At 38.8% G+C, this 22,107-nt stretch overlaps 1 protein-coding gene across 3 annotated transcripts in view; it reads left to right on the top strand.

Moving 5' to 3' along the window:
• The window catches only part of LOC124721920 (phosphatidylinositol 5-phosphate 4-kinase type-2 alpha), a 106,280-nt gene that overhangs the window by 21,437 nt on the left and 62,736 nt on the right, over positions 1-22,107 (top strand). For all 3 annotated transcript variants that reach the window (XM_047247072.1, XM_047247073.1, XM_047247074.1), the window contains one exon: positions 10,022-10,132. In XM_047247072.1, coding sequence (XP_047103028.1) covers positions 10,022-10,132 — 111 coding nt within the window. The remainder of the gene's footprint in view (positions 1-10,021; positions 10,133-22,107) is intronic.

A 22,107-nucleotide genomic window follows, 5' to 3' on the forward strand; every position in this document is an offset into this window, starting at 1 on the left:
GCTCTTGCAGTTTCATGATAGGCATTGAAAACATACGATACTCGGGTGGATTTGGGTATTTCTGGTGTCAGAACAGAAATGTATTTTTTCTACATCACAACAGTCTCCCTCTCTGGCTGTGTGGGTGGTTGGATTAGAGAGAGAGAGTGTGTCTCTGTATATATTATTATTATTATTATTATTATTATTATTATTTTCTGCATGATGCAATTTCAGCTGTGGAGATATTTTCAAGTGAATGAAATACATTTCAAGTATAACATGGTAAAAATGCGACATGCAAAACAACTGTTGATGTTTGGTTGAAAGAACAAAAAGAAGACTGGCATGGTATAACCCATCAAATGGGCGTTCTTGAGCTACAGTGTAGGCTTTCATCGTGTCAGACAAAGGTTACAAATGTAAGGGATTGGCCTAACATCAAATAAAAATTAAGCATAAATTTAATAGAATTAAAAATAGTAGGCATAAGGTAAAGGAGAAAATCAAATATTAAAACATTTACCATATTACCAGACTTTACAATTAAAAACATGAGACCAAGTGTTGAGCAGCAGTGGTGCTATGTAACACTTGGGACTGTAAGAGTGTGTATTGGACGTAGAGTGGACTACTTGCGGCGAGAAATAAATTGAAGCAGCAATATATACTCTGTGTTACTCAGAAAATGTTACAAAAGTATTTGTTAACATATGAAGGCGACAGGGCAGTGTATGAATAGCAGGGACAGAAGAGAGAATTTGCTTCTCCAGCCCCTGCAGTTAGGGTTCGTAGGGAGGTCACACCTACATTTCTCTTAACATAGAAATAACACAGTATTATAATTACTAAATGTTAAAATAAAATATTAAATGTGAAAATATTTTTGTGACAATTTTGTTTTGCACATTCTACTACAATAGTACAAGATAAGCCTGTGCACAGTTTCATGTCTTCTTCCTCCACAGCAACAGCAATGACGGGACGTCTGGATATAACAGTAATCAATAATAGTTAAATCTGACAATATTTTCTTGACTATTTTTTTTTCATCACACTTTGCTAAAATAGATGAAAGATAAGTCCACATACATTGTCCTATCTTCATCCTTAACAGCTTTGGCATTGAAAGAACATTTAGATAAAACATGAACCCAGTAGTACTTAAATTGTATTCAAACTCTGCTATGTATCACATGAGGCAAGGCAAAGAGTGACATGAGGAATCAGTCGGAGGACTCCATTGAAAGCTGTATGGCATGTCACGTAGAGAAATGTCTTGTACCTTGAGAATACAGTATTTAAAGCTCTCACATAATTCTGCACAACTTAACAGGTGCCTGATTCATGATAGAGAACTAGCCCCTGCCATTATACTGGATGTGTCTCATAAAAGTCGCCAGACATATTTTCTCTGGTGTTTCAGCAGATTTTTCAGTTTGGTTTTTGTGGTGTGTAGTTGGAGTCAGCCCAGCCAGTTATTGTTCATAAAGTCTTTCATACGACGCCCTGTGTCAACAGAAAGTGCCAGTTCTTTTACCCGTTATGAACAAAATTATAAGTAAAGCAGAATTTTACCTGTTTGATAGAGAAATCTCAAATTAGTGTAGTGTGATATTTCTTTCATTGATATATATTAACAGGGACAGTAAAACACAAATAATATCCAGTACTCCAGCAAAGTGTTACGTCCCACCCTGGCCCATGCTGACTGCTACCGCCAAGCAGTAGTGCTGCTCAGTTGCTGCTGGAGTACTATTTATTCTTCATATTTCATTGTCCCTATTAATAAATATTGATAAAACAGTATTGTGCTATGCTAATTTGAGACTGCTCTATCGAATGGGCACATAGAATTCCACTTTAAAAATAAATTTGCTCATAATGGGAAACAAACTGATGCTTTCCCTCGACACTGAGCATTGTATGAAAGATGTGATGAGTAGTATTAATTTTTGGGGCTGAATCGAGCTACAAATTACAAAAACGTTATTGCAAATATCTGCCAAAGCTCCAGGGAAAATATGCCTGACTTGTAAGGTGTGTGTGTGTATAAAGTTTCAGTTTCAAAATGCTGTATAAAGAGAACCACTGCTCAAAATGATGTCAAGTTCGAACAGCGTCATATTCACGCCCGGGGAAACATCATGCTACAAAAAAAAAAAAAAAAAGGCTTTGGTCCGATGTGTGCTAAGGGTCTGGCGAAAATAATTACAGCATTCGAAAAGGCAAGTTCTTTTGAAGTGCAATGTTGCAGAAGGAGAAAAGAGTTGATCTGACATCAGTTAAAGATGTGGTCACACTGTTGCAGGAGAAGTTGAGCAGCAGTGTGGTTTACGTGGTTTGTCTGAATGTCAAGAATGTTGGAGATGCCTGGGAGCACGCTGCATAAAATCGTGCGAAAAATTCTGTATTGCTATCCATACAGAATCATTCATGTTCAGGAGCTGCTTTTTGCTGACCTGTCAGCAAGACAAACATTTGTTCTGGAATTTTTTGCTCACATGGAAGCGGACAGTGAATGGCCATGGAACATGCTGTGGACAAATAATGCCCCTTTCTAGGAGATGAGTCCTGTGGGTCCTGTTACCTGTACCATCATGAGTAAATGCTATGAGAGTCTTTTGCACACTGACAACATTCAAATAATTCAACAGATTGGTTCTGTAGGTAGGATTGTTTTTCTGTACAATGGTACTCTTCAAAACATTGTACAGCCAGTGAAGTGGCTGCTGAAGAGGAATTTTGGAAATGCTAGAATTATCAGCCATCATTTCCCTACAGCCTGGCCATCCAGATCATCTGATCTTGATCCGTGTGACTTCTGGATGTGGCGTTTTGTGAAAGATGTTGTGATCAGCTCTCCAGTTGCGAACATAGCTGAACTGAAGGTATGCATTGTGCAACGCATTCTGTACATGACCCCAGAGACACTCTGTTCTGTTGTGGAACATGCTGTTTCTCGATTTCAGCTTGTGGCAGAAAATCATGGACAGCATATTGAACATGTCTTGCACCAGTGCCATGACAATTAGAAACCAGTGTCATTTTGTTTTATTGCAGTTTTTGGTGCCAAGACAGTTAAATACTGATATTATTTTGGCTTTTACGTGGTTTTTTGGCATCAGGAAAATTAAAAAATCGATTTTTCCTATTTAATGTGGTGCGACCTTGTCTTGGTAGATGGACTTACCTAACTAACTGTGCCATGAGTGTTGACCGGTGAACTTGTGCAGTCATGCACACTGAACAGTATGGATATATTATGAGCAACTTGAACCATAGCCATTGTATTGCGATTCATCTCTCACTTCTAGCTGATTCCATTTTACGTTAAGGGGCTTACAGCTCCATCTATTGCTAAAATTTTCATTAAATTATGGACACACACACACACACACACACACACACACACACACACACACACACACACACACACACGGTGTGTATCATAAATAATGGTATGAACACATGCAGTTGAAAGTACATGATACTAGAAGCAAAAAGTCAAAAATTATTCGAGATACTTTGATAGAAGTGCAAGTGTTTTGAACAAACAGGACAACAGTTACGTGACTGTACTCCTAGTTAAGGGAGGTTTTCAAAGTGTCGTTCATGTACCAGAATGCAGGGCTGTACCAGTCACTACAATAAGTTTCGAATCCTTTCAAACATGCCGAGACCAGTTTGAAGTTCTTGAGAATCATTGACAAGTCTTCTCCAATTCTTCAACCATTTTGACTGGAATGATTGATGTACACTACAATTTTAAGGTGGCCCTAAATGCAGAAATCATGGGGTTCAGCTCAGCTGACCTTGTGTGTAAGCCACGGTACAGGTCCTCCTCCCCCAAATCATCTTTTGTCATATTGGCATGTTAGATGTCATCTTGTCATAGCAGCAAAATGTGCCGGTGCTCCATCATGTGTGTGCCACATCCTCTGCCGTTGCTCTAAGGGAACATCATCAAGTAATCTTGCAAGATGATTCCACAGAAGCCGAAGGTAATTCTCTCCATTGGGTTTGTTTGGTAACATGTACAGATCAATAAGACAATCACCTGTACTCCATTCATCATAAGAATAAACCTCATGTAAACATTACACTATGTATTCTTCCACATTTGCTGGAACCTCATTGGATTTTCTTTCATGTGGAGTGAAAGCCAAGCTGTAGCGAATACCGTCAAGTACGGTAATGAGGATACGTTTTATGCTGTGCGTTATGCGTACATAGACTCAGCGATAGTATGGGGCAACAGCTTTACTGGTGCATTTAACTTGGACACCACCAGCCAGGCAAGTGACCCAACTAATCTGCAGTGATGTGAACAGTTGTAGTAAATACATAAAAAGCAACGAGCAGAGAATAATATAGCTTTGAATGTCATTTAATTTTTAAATAGAAGGAAAAAATACATGGTAAAACTCTGATTATATGCTTCTCTGGTGACCAGACGGAAAACATAACATGCTCTCGATCTTAGCTAACATGTTATTGTAATTAAAAAGAATGAGTTATGAAAATTCCTGATTTTAAGAAGGGTAATTTTTCTGTATCGGCTATATGTGGCATAAAAATGCACTGCTGTGATTTTTCCATCTAGTTAAATATTGAAGCCACTGAAGGTATTACAGGCGGTCGTCTGGTAATCTTTGAACTGCTTCCATATCAGACTCCCAGGAATACATTACAATACTACCACGTTGGTAACAGGGCAATCAGCAACAGAATCCCAAGCCACCTAGGAGTTCACATTTCCTCCTCCTCTTTTATGATGTGTTGTTCTGCATTTTCACAAAGCTTCGTGCATTAGTTCCTGTACATTTGGGAGCTTAGATGTCTTATTATTTCTCATGACAAATCCTTTAACTTGGCTCCAGATCAATTTTGTTGGGTTCAGATTGCAGTGTTAAGGAGACAACTGTAAAACGCAGCATTTATATAGTGTACTCGACACTGTGAAAATTATTGTTTTCCATGTTTCTGTGACGCTTTTCACTGTGGCTCGTGTGAGACCACAGCTGTCCTAGAAACCAGTGGGCATATTCTAACAAAGAGTATCTGATTTTTCATTTTTCTCAAAAAAATTCAATTGTGTAATTTTTCTAAACTTCAAAATCTTTAACGATCTTTTATAAAGTATCAGTAATTAAGAATGTGTATTTGGAATGAAAAACAGAATTTTGCGTGTGATATGTAATTAGAAACTACAAGACCTGCATTTTTCTTGAAAAAAAAAATGGTTAAGTAGGAGTTAATTACCAGCCACGCTTGCACTTATGCCATGAAGATAATTAAAATACTCCTCTTTATATTTGTTACATATTCTTGAAAGCAGTCAGAGCTGGTTTTTTTCTCTGTAATCTTGTGAAAAACATTAACAACAACTTGTTTCTAGCAATTAACAGTGTTCCGTGTGCGTATTTCACTGCGAAGTAGGAAGCAGTCTCATCCATTTTTGCAGTACATTTGAACAGCGAGACGACTGGAGCACAAGTAGCGCTTACTGAGACTGTGACTGTACACGATTTTAGAAATAAAAATTATGTAGCTAAAGTATCATTAATAAAAACGTTGATGGCTTTTAATACATTAGAATGCCTTAAAGTTTCATTTACAGTGACATAGTAATAAGATATCTAATACATATCTTGGACCTGCTTCCAAGAGCGGAACCCCACCAGTGTTTGAGGGTTTTGACTGCTGACCAATCATCACGTTTGTGTTTGTTTACATCAGGTTTATTCTTATGATGAACAGATTATAATACCCCTAACCACACGTACAGTGAGTAGCATCACTGATGTAGAGACTAGTGCACAACATGTAGGTTGAAGCCTAGATGATTCCAAAAATGAGAATTGTGGTTACTAAACATACCATCATGAGTAGCTTGCTTCATCTGTAAATAAAATGTAATTATCAAGCATAGGGTTGCCTGCAGCTTTTGTTGCCGGCCAGTGTGGGCGTGTGGTTCTAGGCGCGTCAGTCTGGAACCACGTGACCGCTACGGTCGCAGGTTCGAATCTTGCCTTGGGCATGGATGTGTGTGATGTCCTTAGGTTAGTTAGGTTTAAGTAGTTCTAAGTTCTAGGGAACTGATGACCACAGATGTTGAGTCCCATAGTGCTCAGAGCCATTTGAACCATTTGAACCTGCAGCTGTTGTATCTACTGACAAAATGTTAGTCTAGGATTAAAGTGCAAGTCACTAACAAGGGAAGCTCCCCATTGTACCCTCCTCAGATTTAGTGGTAAGTTGGTCCATTGGATAGCCCATCAAAAACTGAACACAGATCGAGCATGAAAATAGGAAGAAGGTCTATTGAACTGTGGAGGGAAAAAAAAAAAAAAAAAAAAAAAAAAAACTGGAACAGTTAATGGTCCAAATTTAATATCTGCAATATTGAGCAATTGTTGTGTGCTCACAGTGTTGGGTTGCGAAGCGGAAGATCCAGGTTCAAATCTCAGTCAGTCCAATATGTTTATTTTTTCATAAAATTACGAACTTTCCGTCCAGTCATTGACGTGTCTGTTGGCTGTATTCAAATTTGTGTGTGTGTCGTGGTGTAATGTCTGTCTGTATCACAGAATATCAGTCATGTGGTAAGAATATATTACCATCGCAAGTAAAAGTGATGAATAGTGACAGCAAGCGAGATGATGCATAGACCTCTCACAGAGATGAAAACAAAAAATAAACAGGTGTGAATTATGTTACAATGAAGGAATTCAAGAGTCTAAACTTCCAAAATGGAATGCAAGAGTATAACATGTAGTGCATGTGTAGAGCAAGTAGGAGATACGTACTTCTGGAGGTTAGTTTGTTACATGTCGCTGTTGCAAACTGTCATTATGCCAAGACACATATACAAATTTGAATAGAGCCAGCAGACACATCAATGACCATACGGAAAGTTCGTAATTTTGTGTGTGTGTGTGTGGGGGGGGGGGGGGGGAATTGGATCGAGTGAGATTTGAACCCAGATCTCCCGCTTCACAGTCCAACACTGTGATCACACAACCATGGCACACCGATCATTAACGTTGCTCATCATTGCAGATATTAAATTTGGACCATTCACTGCTTCTGTTTTTCTTCTTTTTTCCACAGTTCAGTATGCCTTCTTCCTGTTTTCATGCTTATCTGTTTTTAGTTTTTGATGGGCTATCCAATGGGCCAACTTACCACTAAATCTGAGTGGGGTGTGATGGGGTGTTTCCCTTGTATGATGCTAAACTCATTGTAGGTGATACAGGTACATTGCATTATTCTCCAAACACTACTGTGACTCATCCCAGGAGTGAGTGTCAAGTCTCCTTGTCGAGATTCCTGGAGAGTATTTGTGCGAGCCTGCATGCTTGCAGTATGTGCAAAGCCCCCAGTTCAGTCTCTCTGAGGCACTGATGGATCCTCATAAACATTCGACTCTCGGGGTGCCTTCAGGCAGGGTATGCTTCTTGGCACAAGCATGCAGCATGCACCCTCCTGTGCATTGCCATTAGTCCCACCATTCATGAAATGCATATCTGCATACTCGTTACTGTAATGTTCACCAACACTTCCACAACACAACTGAACATTTTTGCAAACAACTGACAGGAGTGGCGCTCTGTGTATTGTACAGTCATATCCACTTTGTTTGCCACTCTGTGTGTTGAGAATAAGAAATAAAACCACACAACGGTCTGGTGTGTGGTGTTTACATAGAATCTTGTCAGTAGTGGCTACTAACCGCAAATTCACAGCTATATCGCAAATGGTTCATTTGCAGATCTATGTTTACTGGGACTTTTTTGCTTAGAGTATCATGTACTTTCATCTGTATGCGTTGCCACCATTAATTTTGATAACTCTGTGTATTTTTGTTTACCTTTAATTGGGTATCCGAATTTTTTGCTTTGATGCTGCTGTTAAGGAGAGCGATTTTTTTTTTTTTTTTTTTTTTTTTTTTTTTTTTTTTTTTTTTTTTTTTTTTTTTTTTTTGTGTGTGTGTGTGTGTGTGTGTGTGTGTGTGTGTGTGTGTGTGTGTGTGTGTGTGTGTGTTTCATTACATTATAGGCCTAACGTCATTATATATTGATTTTTAAATATATTATACACAATTATTAAAGTGACTGAGTCATCGTATATTTTTATCCAGAGGTTCTTTCATCGCTTCTCTCTAAACTGTATGTACAGAAGAAGGAAACACTAATGTTTGTTTCTGCTCCTACCTTCATATATTGCACTATGTCATCTCTGGAGGTCAACAAAAATTGTTGTAATGTATTAGAGTGATACGCAGAGTGTATTGTACCTCTTAGGTTTATATCCTACCAGTGGTCCACAAGGTGTTGTACATAGTTCAGTATGCTCTTACACTCGTAAGTGGTGTGCTACTTCACTGCTATTCAAGAAACACTAGGTGTTATGCTTGTAATTGTAAAATCTGGTAATGTGGGAAAATGTTTTGTCATATGATGTTCTCATTTATTGTATGCCTACCATTTTTAATTCTAAATAACTTACGCTAAATTTTATTGTATAATCAGCTAATCATTGTGTGACTTAATGAATACCTTGACTGTAACCCAAGTATTACTTACTGGGTTATACTTTGTATGTCTTCTGTTTACTCCTTTGACTAAACAACCAATGATTGTTTTGTATTTTATATTTTAACTGTGTTATGACCTATATCACGTTTGAAGTATACAGTATGAATGTGAAGCAGTGGAATATTTTAATCCAACCAATGACAGACTGTACAGGCAACATTGTTCAGAAAATTTGTGGTAGCTGTATGCAGTATTTCGAGTAAAGTTTTATTAGGTAACCAAATCTCCATTGAGCTTACTGCATTTGGTGGGATGTGATTCCAATTATTTTATACATTTAGAAGAGAAATTGGTGTATGCTTTAGTGTAATACGTTACAGATAACGTATTGACTCATCAGAGATCTTATCTCTTGAATTCATATTTTGGACTTGGACAACAGCACAGCAAAACATAAGATGGCTCCAAATTTGGGGACTTGGATGAGTAGACAACTAGTTCAAAACCCAGGTTTACACTATTGCCAGCCAACGTGCAAGCAGGTGCAAAAATGTTTTTTGTACGCTATAATAATATCTATTGTTTGTGCTTAAAAAAAAGTACAGACAGTCTCATAATTTTGGGAAAAGCCAGTGTTTATTCATGAAAAGGTAATCAGTCACATCAACACCTTGTGAGTTTCAAAACAACCAGAATGAGTTTTTTAAAAAAGAATGATTTTTTAAATGCATTTTCACTTTCATCAGTTGACTGTTGATGTGTCTGATTGCTATAATTCTGGATTTGTGTTTTGCCTACAGTCACATAACAATACTTTGGATTATATTTCCAATTTTTCAAATGTGACTTTGGGATGTCCTTCTTAGAGTGTTTTTGTTTTCGACCATTTTGTTTGAAGAAAACTATTTTGTGCATCTGGCATGTCCAAAATCTGCAGTGTTCATAGTACCTTTGTAATGCCTTTGCCTATTAATGAATAGTCTCAAGTGTTGTTGCTAAGTCTCCATGAGCTTCCTCAACACAGTTTGTATCTGGTTTGCAGCCCATCTTTGTAAATAAAAAAAAAAAAATGTTTATTGTTGAAGAAGATAGCAAGAACAGTCAACTTGGTTGCATTGTGTTGACAAAACTAGTTGTTAAATAAATTAAGTCATTTGCAGCTTCTCAGCAGTCATGTCTTCTTTTTTTTCAAGTTACAAGAGTCAGTTGTACCTAATGAAGCTGGCAATGAAAATTCCTTCTAATTCAATTACATTATGGATTTTCCCCACTCAGTGTTGTGTAGCAGTAATTTTATTTTTATTAATTTTGAACAGAAGACACCCTAGCCAGTATATTGTCCTCGTATTTTCATTTTATTCTAATGAGAGTCCTACAGTAACATTTTTCATAATGATTTTCAGCTCAGTACAAGAACAGTTATGTATGTCATTATGTTCTGTGATCCCACAGTGTTCTTTGTAATTTATATTAAACCACAAATGCCTTTTTTTTTGCAGGGAAAGTATGCCCAGCCATTTTAAAGTGAAGGAATACTGTCCATTAGTTTTTCGGAATCTCAGGGAAAGGTTTGGCATCGATGATGTCGACTACAAGGAATCAATGACACGGTATGCAGATATGCACTTGAAGGTTTCTTATTAACATTTTTTGTCCTATATCTTGATTCTGAAGGTGTGTGGAAGAGCAGATGTCATAGTGTAGCTTCTGTTGTGCATATGATCGTCAGCAGACTCATTGCAGGAGTCAGTTGCGTAAGATTTGCTTTTTGGAGATGTTTCCACTTATTCTTCAAATTGTTCAGGTATATATTACTCTAAAATAAAATGCATGTGTATGTTCATAGTTTTAACATATTTCAAGTGACATTGTCACACGAAAACAGTTTTTCACTAAAATCACTATTTTTTCATACTTTTTGTAACAGTCTTTGAACTTACTATTAATAGAGTTCAAGAAGTAAGTAAGATGTTCTTTGAGCTGTCTTTTGTCAAGAGTAATTATGGAGGAGCTTTGTCAATGTTTCCTTTCACGTATAATATTGTAACTTACTCGCTGTTTAATATTGTGAGGTAAATGTACTTAAATGAATCTGTTTATATCCTGCTTCTGTCCAATTAAAATTAAAAACTCTCATGACCATGTGACTATCAAAGAACTATTATCAGTATTCATAATCAGATGGTCGTCAAAAAGCAATAATAATGACTAAAAGACTAGTTAAAAGGAACTTCTCCAAATTTAAACTAATTTTGTATTGTTAAATAAAAGATGTGAAAAATAAACTGAAATAATATAATGTATAGAAAATTCCGATGTAAGTCGTACATTTTGAATTGCTACTTTTTTTCTCATCTTATGGAGGCTTTGAATATAGTGGTAACAGCTATGAGGTATGTTTTTTAAGCTAATTTCATTTTTATACTAAGCAAAAAAGGCATGTGAACTTAAAAACAATTTTATTATTACATGAAAGCAAAGTCAATAATTTACTTCTTAACATAATTTGTGTCAATATGAAGGCACTTTTCCTAACAACAAACATGTGAATTCCATGATCATAAAAATCTGCTGCCTAATTTGCCATCCACTACTTTTGATGGCATTGTCATTGTCATGGTGCTGACCACATAAATGGGGAAATATGAGGAAATGCATTAGATAAGAATGACATTGTAAAGCGTCTGTTTTCTTGAACTTTTGCATCAACCTTCTGCACGAAGCCCTCAGTAATGACAGGTCACTGTCCGGTTTGAACTTCTTCATGAACATTATTAAGGCTACCTCTAAACATTCTAACTCATCTTCTTACCATTCCATCACTCACAGCAATTTTTGCATAAATGTCACTAATCTGATAATGAATTTTGATTGTTTCCAAATCTTTTGCACACTAAAGAGTCCAGATACTTGAAAATGGCCTACGACAAAAATAGTACAGTAGTGCAACAAATAAAGTAAAACTGACAATTGCTGGAATGCAGTCATTTAAACATTTCAGGGTGTTGGTTTCAACTTAGTGTGGTTTCTGTGGAACATCCAAGTTGTTAGAGTTCTCAGTTATGACAACTGGGAAAAACCTTGAGGTCTGCATTAACATAGAGTGCAAGTGCTATGCTCACAGTACAATATAATTTGAAAGAAATAGCTCCAATAGAATGTGTTCTTAAGTCTTACCTTAACGGGAGTGGGACAGATTTGAGGTTCTCCACTGTGAGAACTGTTTGAATTGTCTTGCTTAAATCCTTGTCGCTGTGCGTGTATATTAGTAAATAAGATGACATAGAGATTTACTCATATGAATATTGAAATATTCAGGTTAGAGTGTCTCAGAATTAACATAGTTGCTTACAAGCTATGCTTGGAAAATATTTATTGAAACCTTCGAAACAGGCAGTGATGTGGCCACCTATTTGTGGACGAACAGCTTATTTTATTTTGTGGCAAGTGTGGCATAAGACATTACATGGTACAAAATACAGGGAAACATTGTCTGAAGATTTTTTTGGAATTATAATTTTAAAAATACGTGTGACATTAGACAAGAATCTTACGCAGTGTCAGAAGCTTCCATTCCAGTCTTAGTAAAACTTCATTTGCATTTCTTCAGTGTAATTATCTGATATGCTCCAGTTAAATCAAAAGTGTTGACCTTTATTCCTTTAATTAATGCATTGTTAAATTCTATTACACTTTTTGTCCTCCAACTGTATCATAGTAGTTGCAATTATAGACAGACTTATTACTCACTCTTTTAAGACAACGACTTACAGGCAAGATATCTTTCTTTTCTCATTCATTGCATTGCACTGGCAAGCATTCATTGTTAAGTGTGGTAGATTTACCAAAAAAATCCATTTCAGATCCTGTTGCAGGAAAAGTGTGAAGCAGGTTTGATGCGATGCACATCTTGCGTGATCAGAACTTGGGATGCAGCACAACGAGGGTTCACTTTCACCTGAGAACTGTATTAAAGTAAGCATTGGGAAAAAAGTCAACCAGTCTGTAGTCAGTGGCATTGACATGACTGTGTACATTATAATACAAGGAAAAAAGTGTCCACAGCCTGTTCAGTAGTGTTGAAGTTACTAGAGGATGTGCTGCTGAAAAAGAGAAGCACATCTGAGTGCAGCCTTAATTATTATCTATAACATTGTGTTTCCTTGTAATGTGTCTGTCACCACTTGCCCTAATTATGGTTTAACTAATGCAAGAAGTATATTTGAAGAATGAGCATCAATTATTTTTGAAAAAGGGAATATTATTACTGTGAAGTAGGCAGAAATTAGTGTATACAATATAATGCATTAGTCTCTTCAGCATATGAATATCGTAAATAACTCCAGATTTGTTTTATTTGTTGTTACTGGTAATGGAAACAATGTTAGACTGTATTTTAGTAAGAATATAGAAATTCTGTCATGCTTCGTAACATTTCTACCATTACACATCATACATTGGAAACAACTAATGTGAAATTTTGATGTCGTATTGTTTTATGTGGAAAGCTTAAAGTAGTCTTAGCCACAGGTGAGGCTGTACAGATCAGTCACTTGCCATTACAGTTATATTTTGTGAAAAGCACACAATTAAGGGGTTCAATTTTTTTATAAATCATAAAAGTTCATTTTTCATTTGACATTGTCACTCTGAGAAGTAGATCGAATGAAGTCCTAGCAGGACTTAGTTGCTTTTGCACTTAGTTCAGATACAGGATACACGCTCATTTTTTGGCTGTCATTGGAATGAGCGATTATATACCATTTTACTTTAATGGTATTTGCATTTCGATCGAAAATCAGTATTAGAAGTGTAGTCTAAGGGATTAAATGCTAGAAAAAGTACCTGGCAAATGTAAGTTAATGAGATTTTACGAATTTTATCTCACATATAGGGACCTCTTGTAGACGTCACATTATAAAGGTTACCAAATGAGAAATTAAAAATATTTGTGCTTTCCTGCGTATGATGAAATTCTGAATTTATATCTACAGCTGCTGGAATACAGAGCAATATTATATTCTCAGCCAGAATCTTCAGTAATAACTCATGGAAAGAAGTTTTGTAATGTCAAAAAAACAAAGAGTATGACATTCTATGTGTACACGTACTGAAAGTTGATCTTGGGAGGTTACTATGAATGTTAACTTAGATATCCAGTCGTATCATATAAATGCTTTAAACAATGAAATTGTCTAAATAGGCTATAGGGATGGTGATGAGCAGTGAGTTTGCACCTAAACCTTGAACATTATAGCTCGACTTGCATTTTTCACACACACACACACACACACACACACACACACACACACACACACACACACACAAAATAGAGAAAGAGCAAGGGGAGGGGATTGACATACAAGGATCAATGAGTGGAGTGTAGTTAGTAAGAGCATAAACAGTTAAAAAATGAGGCAGAAGCCACTCTTCTCTGGGCTTAAATAGAATGACGTGATGTTCCTGTGTGGTGGTGCTGGGCCACAATTGGTTGTACTGCTCTTGATGAATGGCTGTCAACGATGTCTGAAAGTGTGCCTCCTAGTAATTGAGCTTAGCCGCCACGCACCAACGCACGACGGGCGATGCCTCTCGCCAAGTTGAACTTTGGTGCATGGTGAGGTGCTAGTGCGATTGAGATGGTAACTGCAAGTTACCACATTCCACTTCTTTTGTTGAGGCATCTGTAAGCTGGTACCACTCCAACATCCCTCCATCACAGCATGGGATAGTGCTCTGTGCTCAAGAAGGTGATGTCCATGTCTTCTGTGGTGCCACTGGTAGATGCTCTATGTGTGCTGCAATTAGCTCTGTGTTGGTTTGTGTTGGAGAATAGGGTCAAAAGTGACCTAGACAGTCATGGCACCACTGCAAGTGAATGTCTGGTGGCACTGACATGGGAACCAGATCTGTGGAGGTGCTCGGGGTGGGAAATTGCTCCGGAGGAGCTGTCCTCCTCCTGCTGCTGTGTGGAGCCATCTCCACCCAGGCCTTGACAAACTTGCAGAGGGCTGACAACAAGAACACAGGAGGATGATCAAGGCCTAGTATCATATGGGAGCAGAATCAGCAGAAGGGCCATTGATGGCGGAGGTGATGCAGGAGGACCAGATGCAGGGAAAGTGGACAATCTCTTATGTGTATGAGGAGTTGGTGGCAGCTGAGGCAGAGGTGATTGGGTTGGCAGGTCATCAACCAGTGTTCCTTATGCAATGTGAAGATGTTCCAGTCATGCTGGCTGCAGATGACTGCCAGAATCCAACGCCCATGGCAACCAAATGTGTGAGCCCTGACCGGAGTCCCAGGCTTGTAGTGCACTGTTGAAGAGGCACTGAGAGGCTATGGTATAGGGAGCAGAAGATTCAGCACTGTTTTTGGCTGGTGGTCATCCAATAGCTCCGCTGGTCTCTTCTCACTGATGGGTGTGTACCTATAGGCACTAAGAAAGTGTGTGAGAGCCTTGTCCATGGGTGCACGTCCCAATTATATTTCATTATTTGCTTGTGAAAGTGTGAATGAGGCATTCACCTCCCTGTTTGACTGAGGGTGGAATGAGAGGGGTACACAAATACGGTGAACACCATGGTGTGCACAAAAATCGTGAAAAGTCTGAGAGATGAATTGCGGACTATTGCCAGTTATCAGGGTGCAGTGCAAGCCTTTGATAGAGAAGATCCAAGAGGTAGCCCACGCCATTGCCTCTGCTGTGTTGGAGAGCAGTTGACAAAATGTGGAAATCAAGAATCTGGGTTGATGGCCACCAACCGAGGCTGTGACGGTTCAATCCACAGTGAAGAACATTGCTGGGGAGCAGCCTGATGACATGCAAATTTAGAAAAAGCAGTGATCAAATATTCAATCTCACGATCACTTCCAGGCCAGTAGACATGGTGCTGAGCAAGCATCTTTGCCCCAGTGATCCTGATGCAAAAGGTGAAAAACGTCACGCTAGAGAGATATCAGTAGGACCACTCTTGGAACAGTGTTTTCTGTGTACAAAAAAATAACATCTTTAATGAATGTGAGTCTGTGCCTTAACAGAAAATAATTGCAGATTTGATTCGATGCATGATCCAAAATCTCAGAGGCCACCTTTGCTGAACATATTGTTGCACCTGACAGGAGGAGGTTGACGGCGATGGCTTGAGCAATGCAAGAACTGTTATTAGGGAATCCATCCAATGTCTGCCAACTTTGAGGTAAAAAATGAAGAACTTCATCCTGATCAAAACCAGGATCAGGTTCAATTGCTAAAAGTGAAAGAGCATCTGTGTTTAAGTGCTGAGCCGTAGGACAGAAATGAATCTCATAATAATATTTACTAAGGAACATGGCCCACCTTTCAAGTCTATGGGCTGTCTTGTCCAGCAAGTGTGCCACGAGGTTAAAGAGAGAGATTAATGGCTTGTGATCATTCGCCATATCAAACTTAACATCATTGGGAAACACATGAAACTCCTTGATACTGGGAGCCATTTCCTATATTTGAGAGTAATTCTTCTGCTCATCATGAAACGTGTTTGATGGAAAAGCAACGAGCAGTTCTGAACCGTCTGCATGACAGAGTGACAACACAGCTCCCACACCATACTGTAATGTGTCCATTGCAACCACAAGGTGGAGCCCTGAGTCCCGGCTGATAGGTGGCTAAGCACAAGACAGTATGCAGACCATCCTTCAGCATCTTGAATGTGTGGTCACAGGCAGGGATGCACTAAAATGCCATGCCTTTCTTAAGCAGTTGATTTAGAGGATAGGAAATCAAAGCTGCCTACAGGAAGAACTTGTGGTAATATGTGACATTGCCTAAGAAACCCTGGAGTTCTTTCACATTTGTTTGCTGTGGAAGAGCTACAGTAGCTGCTATGTGACTGTTGGCTGGTTGAATCCCCCAACAAGAAATAACATGCCCCAAGTATTCTATAGAGGGTTGGAAGAAATGTGACTTTTCCAAATTTCATTTAAAACTTGTCATGCAGTGTCTGAAACAAAAGACGAAGTTTGTGAAGATGACCCTCTGTAGTGTGACCAATAACAACAGTGTCAGTGAGGTGATTGATACAAGGAATTCAAATGGATAAGTTGCTCCAAACAGCCTTACAACTCCAAAAACCAGTTGATTGTGACTAGAGGCCTTAAGGCATATTAACAGTAAGGAGCCGACGTGATTCTTCATCAAGTGTCAGCTATAAATATGCTTCTGACAAATCAAGTTTTGAAAAATGTTGTCCACCCAGCACCTCCGTCATATGTTCATCTGGGCAAGGAATGGGGTATGTAGTGTCCATGGACTGTGAGTTAACAGTTGCCTTAAAATCATCACAGAGACAGAGTTTGCCTGTCAGCTCCTTGATAATGACTAACTGTGTAACACAGTGAAGGGACAAAATGGTTTCCATGATGCCTTAAGTTGTCAACCTGTCTAATTTTTCCTTGTGCACGAAGTATGAGCAGTACAGGCCTGGCACAGAAAAAACGGGGTCACGCCATAGATTTGAGAGTGAAGTGTGCTACGTAGTTAGTAGCCTTCCTGAATCCGAGCGATAAAAGAGCAGAATATTCCTTGCACAAATCTTCCAACTCTTGATAAGGCACAAGATCTGATATGTAGTGAATAGAATTGGAGACTGTAAATTTGAAAGCTCAGATAGCATCCAAGCCAAACAGATTTTCTGTAAATGCACTGTCCGCTACTAGAAATGTCTGGCCGAACCACTGCCTTGTATGTTGTTTCTGTGGTAAATTGACAGAGGATTGGAAACTGCTGTCTGTTGTAACTGACAAGACTGCAAAAATTAGCCAACAGTGGAGATAAGTATTAGAATTTGGTAGCGAGGCAGCTGCACCTGCATCCATCTGGAGGCATAAGTGGGTCCCATTAATATGCACATTGATGAACAGTTTGTTAGAAACACTTGTAATATCTTCACACACATGACTGACCACATTAATTTCCATCGGCTGAGGTGTGAGAGGCACAGCAAAAGCTGACCAATCGTTGCACACAGTTGCAATGTGACCTTTCTTATGAAACAGATGGTACGATGCCCAACAATAAGGACAAGCCAGTCAGTCGTATTGGAACAAAATAAGCCCAAGAATCTAATTGACAGCCAGTGGGATGAGAAACTTTAAATGCTAGTACTATCTTGAGCACAAATTTTAAAGAGGGAGCTTCAAACTGGAATGCTCTTTGGGGAACTTCCTTATTGGGGCTGTCCGTATGATAGCATCTCTAACCATAGTACTGGCATAAGTTCCTGAGATTTAGCGGTAATGAAATGGTAATTGCGACTTTATCTCTGCAATTGTGTAGCCCAAGTGCAATAGGATTGATAAGGTTGCTTTCTGCATTGATAAAACTCCACTCACGCAGCAATCACCTGACAGCTTCCAGTAATAGGCATTCAGCAGACAACATTGCGAAGTGTTGCTGTAGGCCTTTTTCATATGATTCCCAGTCTTTGGCAGCTTCGTTATAGGCTGGGAATGGATTTTGGTAGGCCGGCAAAGGTGGAGGCCACATTAACAGACCCTTCAATCCCCTGCCTTGCATGGTCGTGTGTTGCTGTTGTTTCATTTCTAAGTGCCACAGGTTTTCCAATTGTGGCTGTAGTAAACTCTACAGAACAACCTCCAAGAATGGATCTGTTGGCATCACCACATTTTTGCAGGAAACACACGAGGAATGAACCTTACTCGGTGGCACCTTTGTAGTAACACCCACAGCTAAGAACGCCAGTAAAAATACAAGGGTGAACGGCCATCGCCAAACTGTGCTCAAGAGCAAAGTACCCCACCCTGTGGCGCAATGTGCAGTATGAACATAACATGCTTGATTTCAATGGCTGTTTCACTGCCCAAACCATCTTGACCATCCCACCATCCACCACCAGCTTTTCTGAACTGTGCAGATGGGACTTATTCTTACAACACATTCTCCAGTCCCAAAATTATCCCTGTGTCAACCTACAGTAACATACTGTCCCCACACCCTCTACCCAATGATTTCCACCCTTTCTGTCTTATCACCTCCTTCCTATTCTCGTCTCACACCCTCTTTGTGTGCTGCCCTCAGCCAACACACCCTCCTGTCTTTGCCCACTTCTTTCCTTTTTTGCTCTGTCTTCCCTGCCTGTCTGCCCTGCAACCTCCTGATGCTGCGACTGTTGACAGTCTAGTCTCTGTACATTCCACGGAACAGTGATCCTCTCTCCTCCTAGCCAGACACTGCTATCCTTTCCCCTTCACTGCCCCCTGCAGATTTCTGCTTCCATTCCATTTTACAGCTGCATTGTGGTTCGAGCTGCGAGACTTGGCAGTCATGTGTTCGTGAAGTGTGCTTGCTTGTGTGAATGTGTGGTGTGTGTTTCTGTTTCTTTTTCTGATGAAGGCTGTGCTTGAAAGCTAGTATGTAAGTGTCTTTTAATTGTGCCAGTCTGCAACTTAACCCATCATCTTTATGGTAAGCAGTAATTTGTGTTTCCCTTCCATTGTTGATTTACCAGTAAAAATACAATCACTTTAATGCCAAAACCATAAATACATGGAATACATCATCCTCGTACATAACTGAGACGGTACCAGTTAAACATAAAGTGGTCTGTGAAAGAAGTGATGTCAACAAGAGCATAAACTACTACACAATGAGATAGAAATCACTCCACTCCTGGGTTAAATAGAATGACTTGTGCCGTTTCCATGTGTTGGCAGTGAGCAGTGGCTGCACACACTGCCCTTGATGCCCAGGTGTTAGGGCTGCCTGAAAGTGCTGCATCCTAGCTACTGTGTGCTAGCACAGGCTGATTGAATAACATGTAATGGGTTGGCGCCTTGTGTCCAGTATTTGTGGATCTCTCTCTCTCTCTCTCTCTCTCTCTCTCTCTCTCTCTCTCACACATACACACACACACACACACACACACACACACACACACACACACACAGAGTGAGTGAGAGAGAGAGAGAGAGAGAGAGAGAGAGAGAGAGAGAGAGAGAGAGAGTGAGTGTGTGTGTTTTTGAAAGCTGAAGTACAATGATGAGCTTATTGTTGTGTTTTTGTGCATACCCACTGCTCTGCTCAGCATCTCTTTATATGGTGAGTGATTCCCTTTTTTTTCATCCACACATGATACTCCATTAGAATATTAAGTCTTATTTAGTTCATACTTACTGAGCAGTAGTATTACATTACTCCCAGAAGTTCTCTAAATAACAGTACCATATAGAGATTGCAGCATGTGCTACTAGTTGATGAATTGCCAACACCCAGAAGTGCGGGTGTTAGGAGAATGAACTTTAGTGTACAGAATACCATGGATAAAGGACACTTACTACATTTTCAAAGCTTTATAGTCTTCTCATGTCACATAATTGAATAGAGGATTTATGGGTTACCTATAACAAAACATTTACAAGGTGCTCATACCTTTGAAAGTGTACTGGTTGTAACTAATGTTGCAGCCTAACTCCGCGATGAGGGTTCTTCATATTTTTGAATCAGAGAAATACTGTCACAGTGCAGGCCAAGGAAGAAAGTGTAACATTCAAATGATCTGAATGGCTATGCTGTTTCGATCCTATACCAGGAAAGATTTGCAGGAAGGTTCAATACCTGGTTGTAGGCTATTGGCTATTCATTCAAACTCAATTGTGCAGGGTCATGAACATCACCCAGTGACACTCCAAGTATCAGTAGAACTTTGTGTAAAGTGGGTATGTCAAATAAATATTCAAGATACTGTTAGCTACAAAAATCATTAAACATGAAAGTCTTTTCAACAGGAAACAAGACCATCCAGGTACATGATTGTCAGCCATCTGTCTTCTTGTATGTTTAAATTCCCATTGCAGTAGGACACATACAGGCTGAAATGTAATCCCAACTGTGTTCAGCACACATCCCATTGTTCCCATTTGACATTCCATCAGTCAATGGACTTACTGTGGCCATTTGTAGAAATCCCTAGTTTACTAACAAGCTGTATTTTATTATGTGTGATGTAATTGGCAGGAACTTGAGGTGATCATTTGTCACATATGGCATATGTCCTTTGCATGTCCATTGCTGACACATTTTCATTCTTCATGTGATACACACAGAAATCTGCACAAGATAATGTAAGTCTTCACAACCCCTTAATCAAAGATTCACGATCTGCCAGTCATTTATAATTGCTCTGTGTTGCTAGCAGGAGGCTGTGCAATTAAGAAACACTTTGTTTAGTCAAGATAGTCATCACTGCGCATATACTTTTCAGCACATTTTCTTCCAAAGTGCTTCCACATTGTACACCAGAAATGGAAAAAAATTCTTTCTGCAAGTAAATATGGTCATGTTAATGTACTTCCTTATCCTTCCTGGCAGAAGTTTGGAACAACTTTGCATTTTCCTAAGTATAGGCACATTTACATTATTTCTTTTTTTCTGTCACTTCTCTTTTACTTATGAAAGCTGAAGAGTCAGTAGTGTTTATAAAGTTAGGAGGGGCCTTGCCTTGTTCCAGTTGTTCAGTTTTGGTAACAGGTAAGTTGACACTTTTCCTCTGACTTGGACTCTTGAAGATGCTGGTACCATGCAGTAATTTTCAGGTTGAAAGTAGTGCTTCTTATGGGTGTTTAATTTTCATGAACATTAGTTTAATATTTGAGTGTGGCATCATGGTATGTAATTTTTTTAGTTAAGAAAATTTTCGACACTGAACATGATTTAAACTGACACATACAACATGGGGGCAATGGCATTCCTCACAGAATCACTAAATGTAGCCTATCCAACTACTATGAATGAGTTAGCACAAAACACTATACTTGTGTTCAGGAGGAGTGAGGCTCATATCCCCAGCAGTTCATCCAGACATAAGTTTTCTGTAATTACCCTAAATCATTTTAGATGAATACTGGAATTATTCCCTTAAAAAAAAAACGGCCAGTTTCTTTAATTATGCTTGCCCTATCAGAGCTTGTGCTCGATGGCTGATGACTCTGTCCAAGTTGGGAATTTAAACCCTCTGCTCATTGTATGGGCAAGCAACTGTTCATTGTATGGGCAAAACGCTACAAAGAAGACTTCTGATTCTTTGATCTGTACCCTCTAATATGTAATAGCAGAGAAGTAATCCTCCTTCCCTCTCACCTGCCTGTTCCACAACAGCTTCATTGAAAATATGCCAATATTTATTCTTCTGTGCTGTGCAGAGTGGTTAAATCATTAAGTGTACGCATATTTTTGTTTGTGTCCGGCATTAGGATTGCAGATAACTTTTAACTTTAGGAGATGTATTTCAGTTTAAAACAAATTATTTTACTATTTCTACACACGGCCATTCTTTTAATGCACTTAAAATGGCTTCATTGGAAGATTGAAGATGAAGTAAGTTGCCTTGGTATGTTTTGTATTTCATTGAAGAATGCTTTCAAACTTTAAGAAGTAGACAATATGAAATATGCATGATATAATAAATGCATGTGCAGTTGCTAAAAAGAAACCTTCTTCATTTCTATGTTTACTTCCTCTTGCTAATGTTGATTTAAAAATTGTTAATCATCACTGAGGAAGCAGCACAATTGTGTTTTTAAGTAAATA

Source organism: Schistocerca piceifrons, chromosome X, assembly GCF_021461385.2.
Source record: "Schistocerca piceifrons isolate TAMUIC-IGC-003096 chromosome X, iqSchPice1.1, whole genome shotgun sequence".
In the NCBI taxonomy this organism is placed as follows: domain Eukaryota; kingdom Metazoa; phylum Arthropoda; class Insecta; order Orthoptera; family Acrididae; genus Schistocerca; species Schistocerca piceifrons.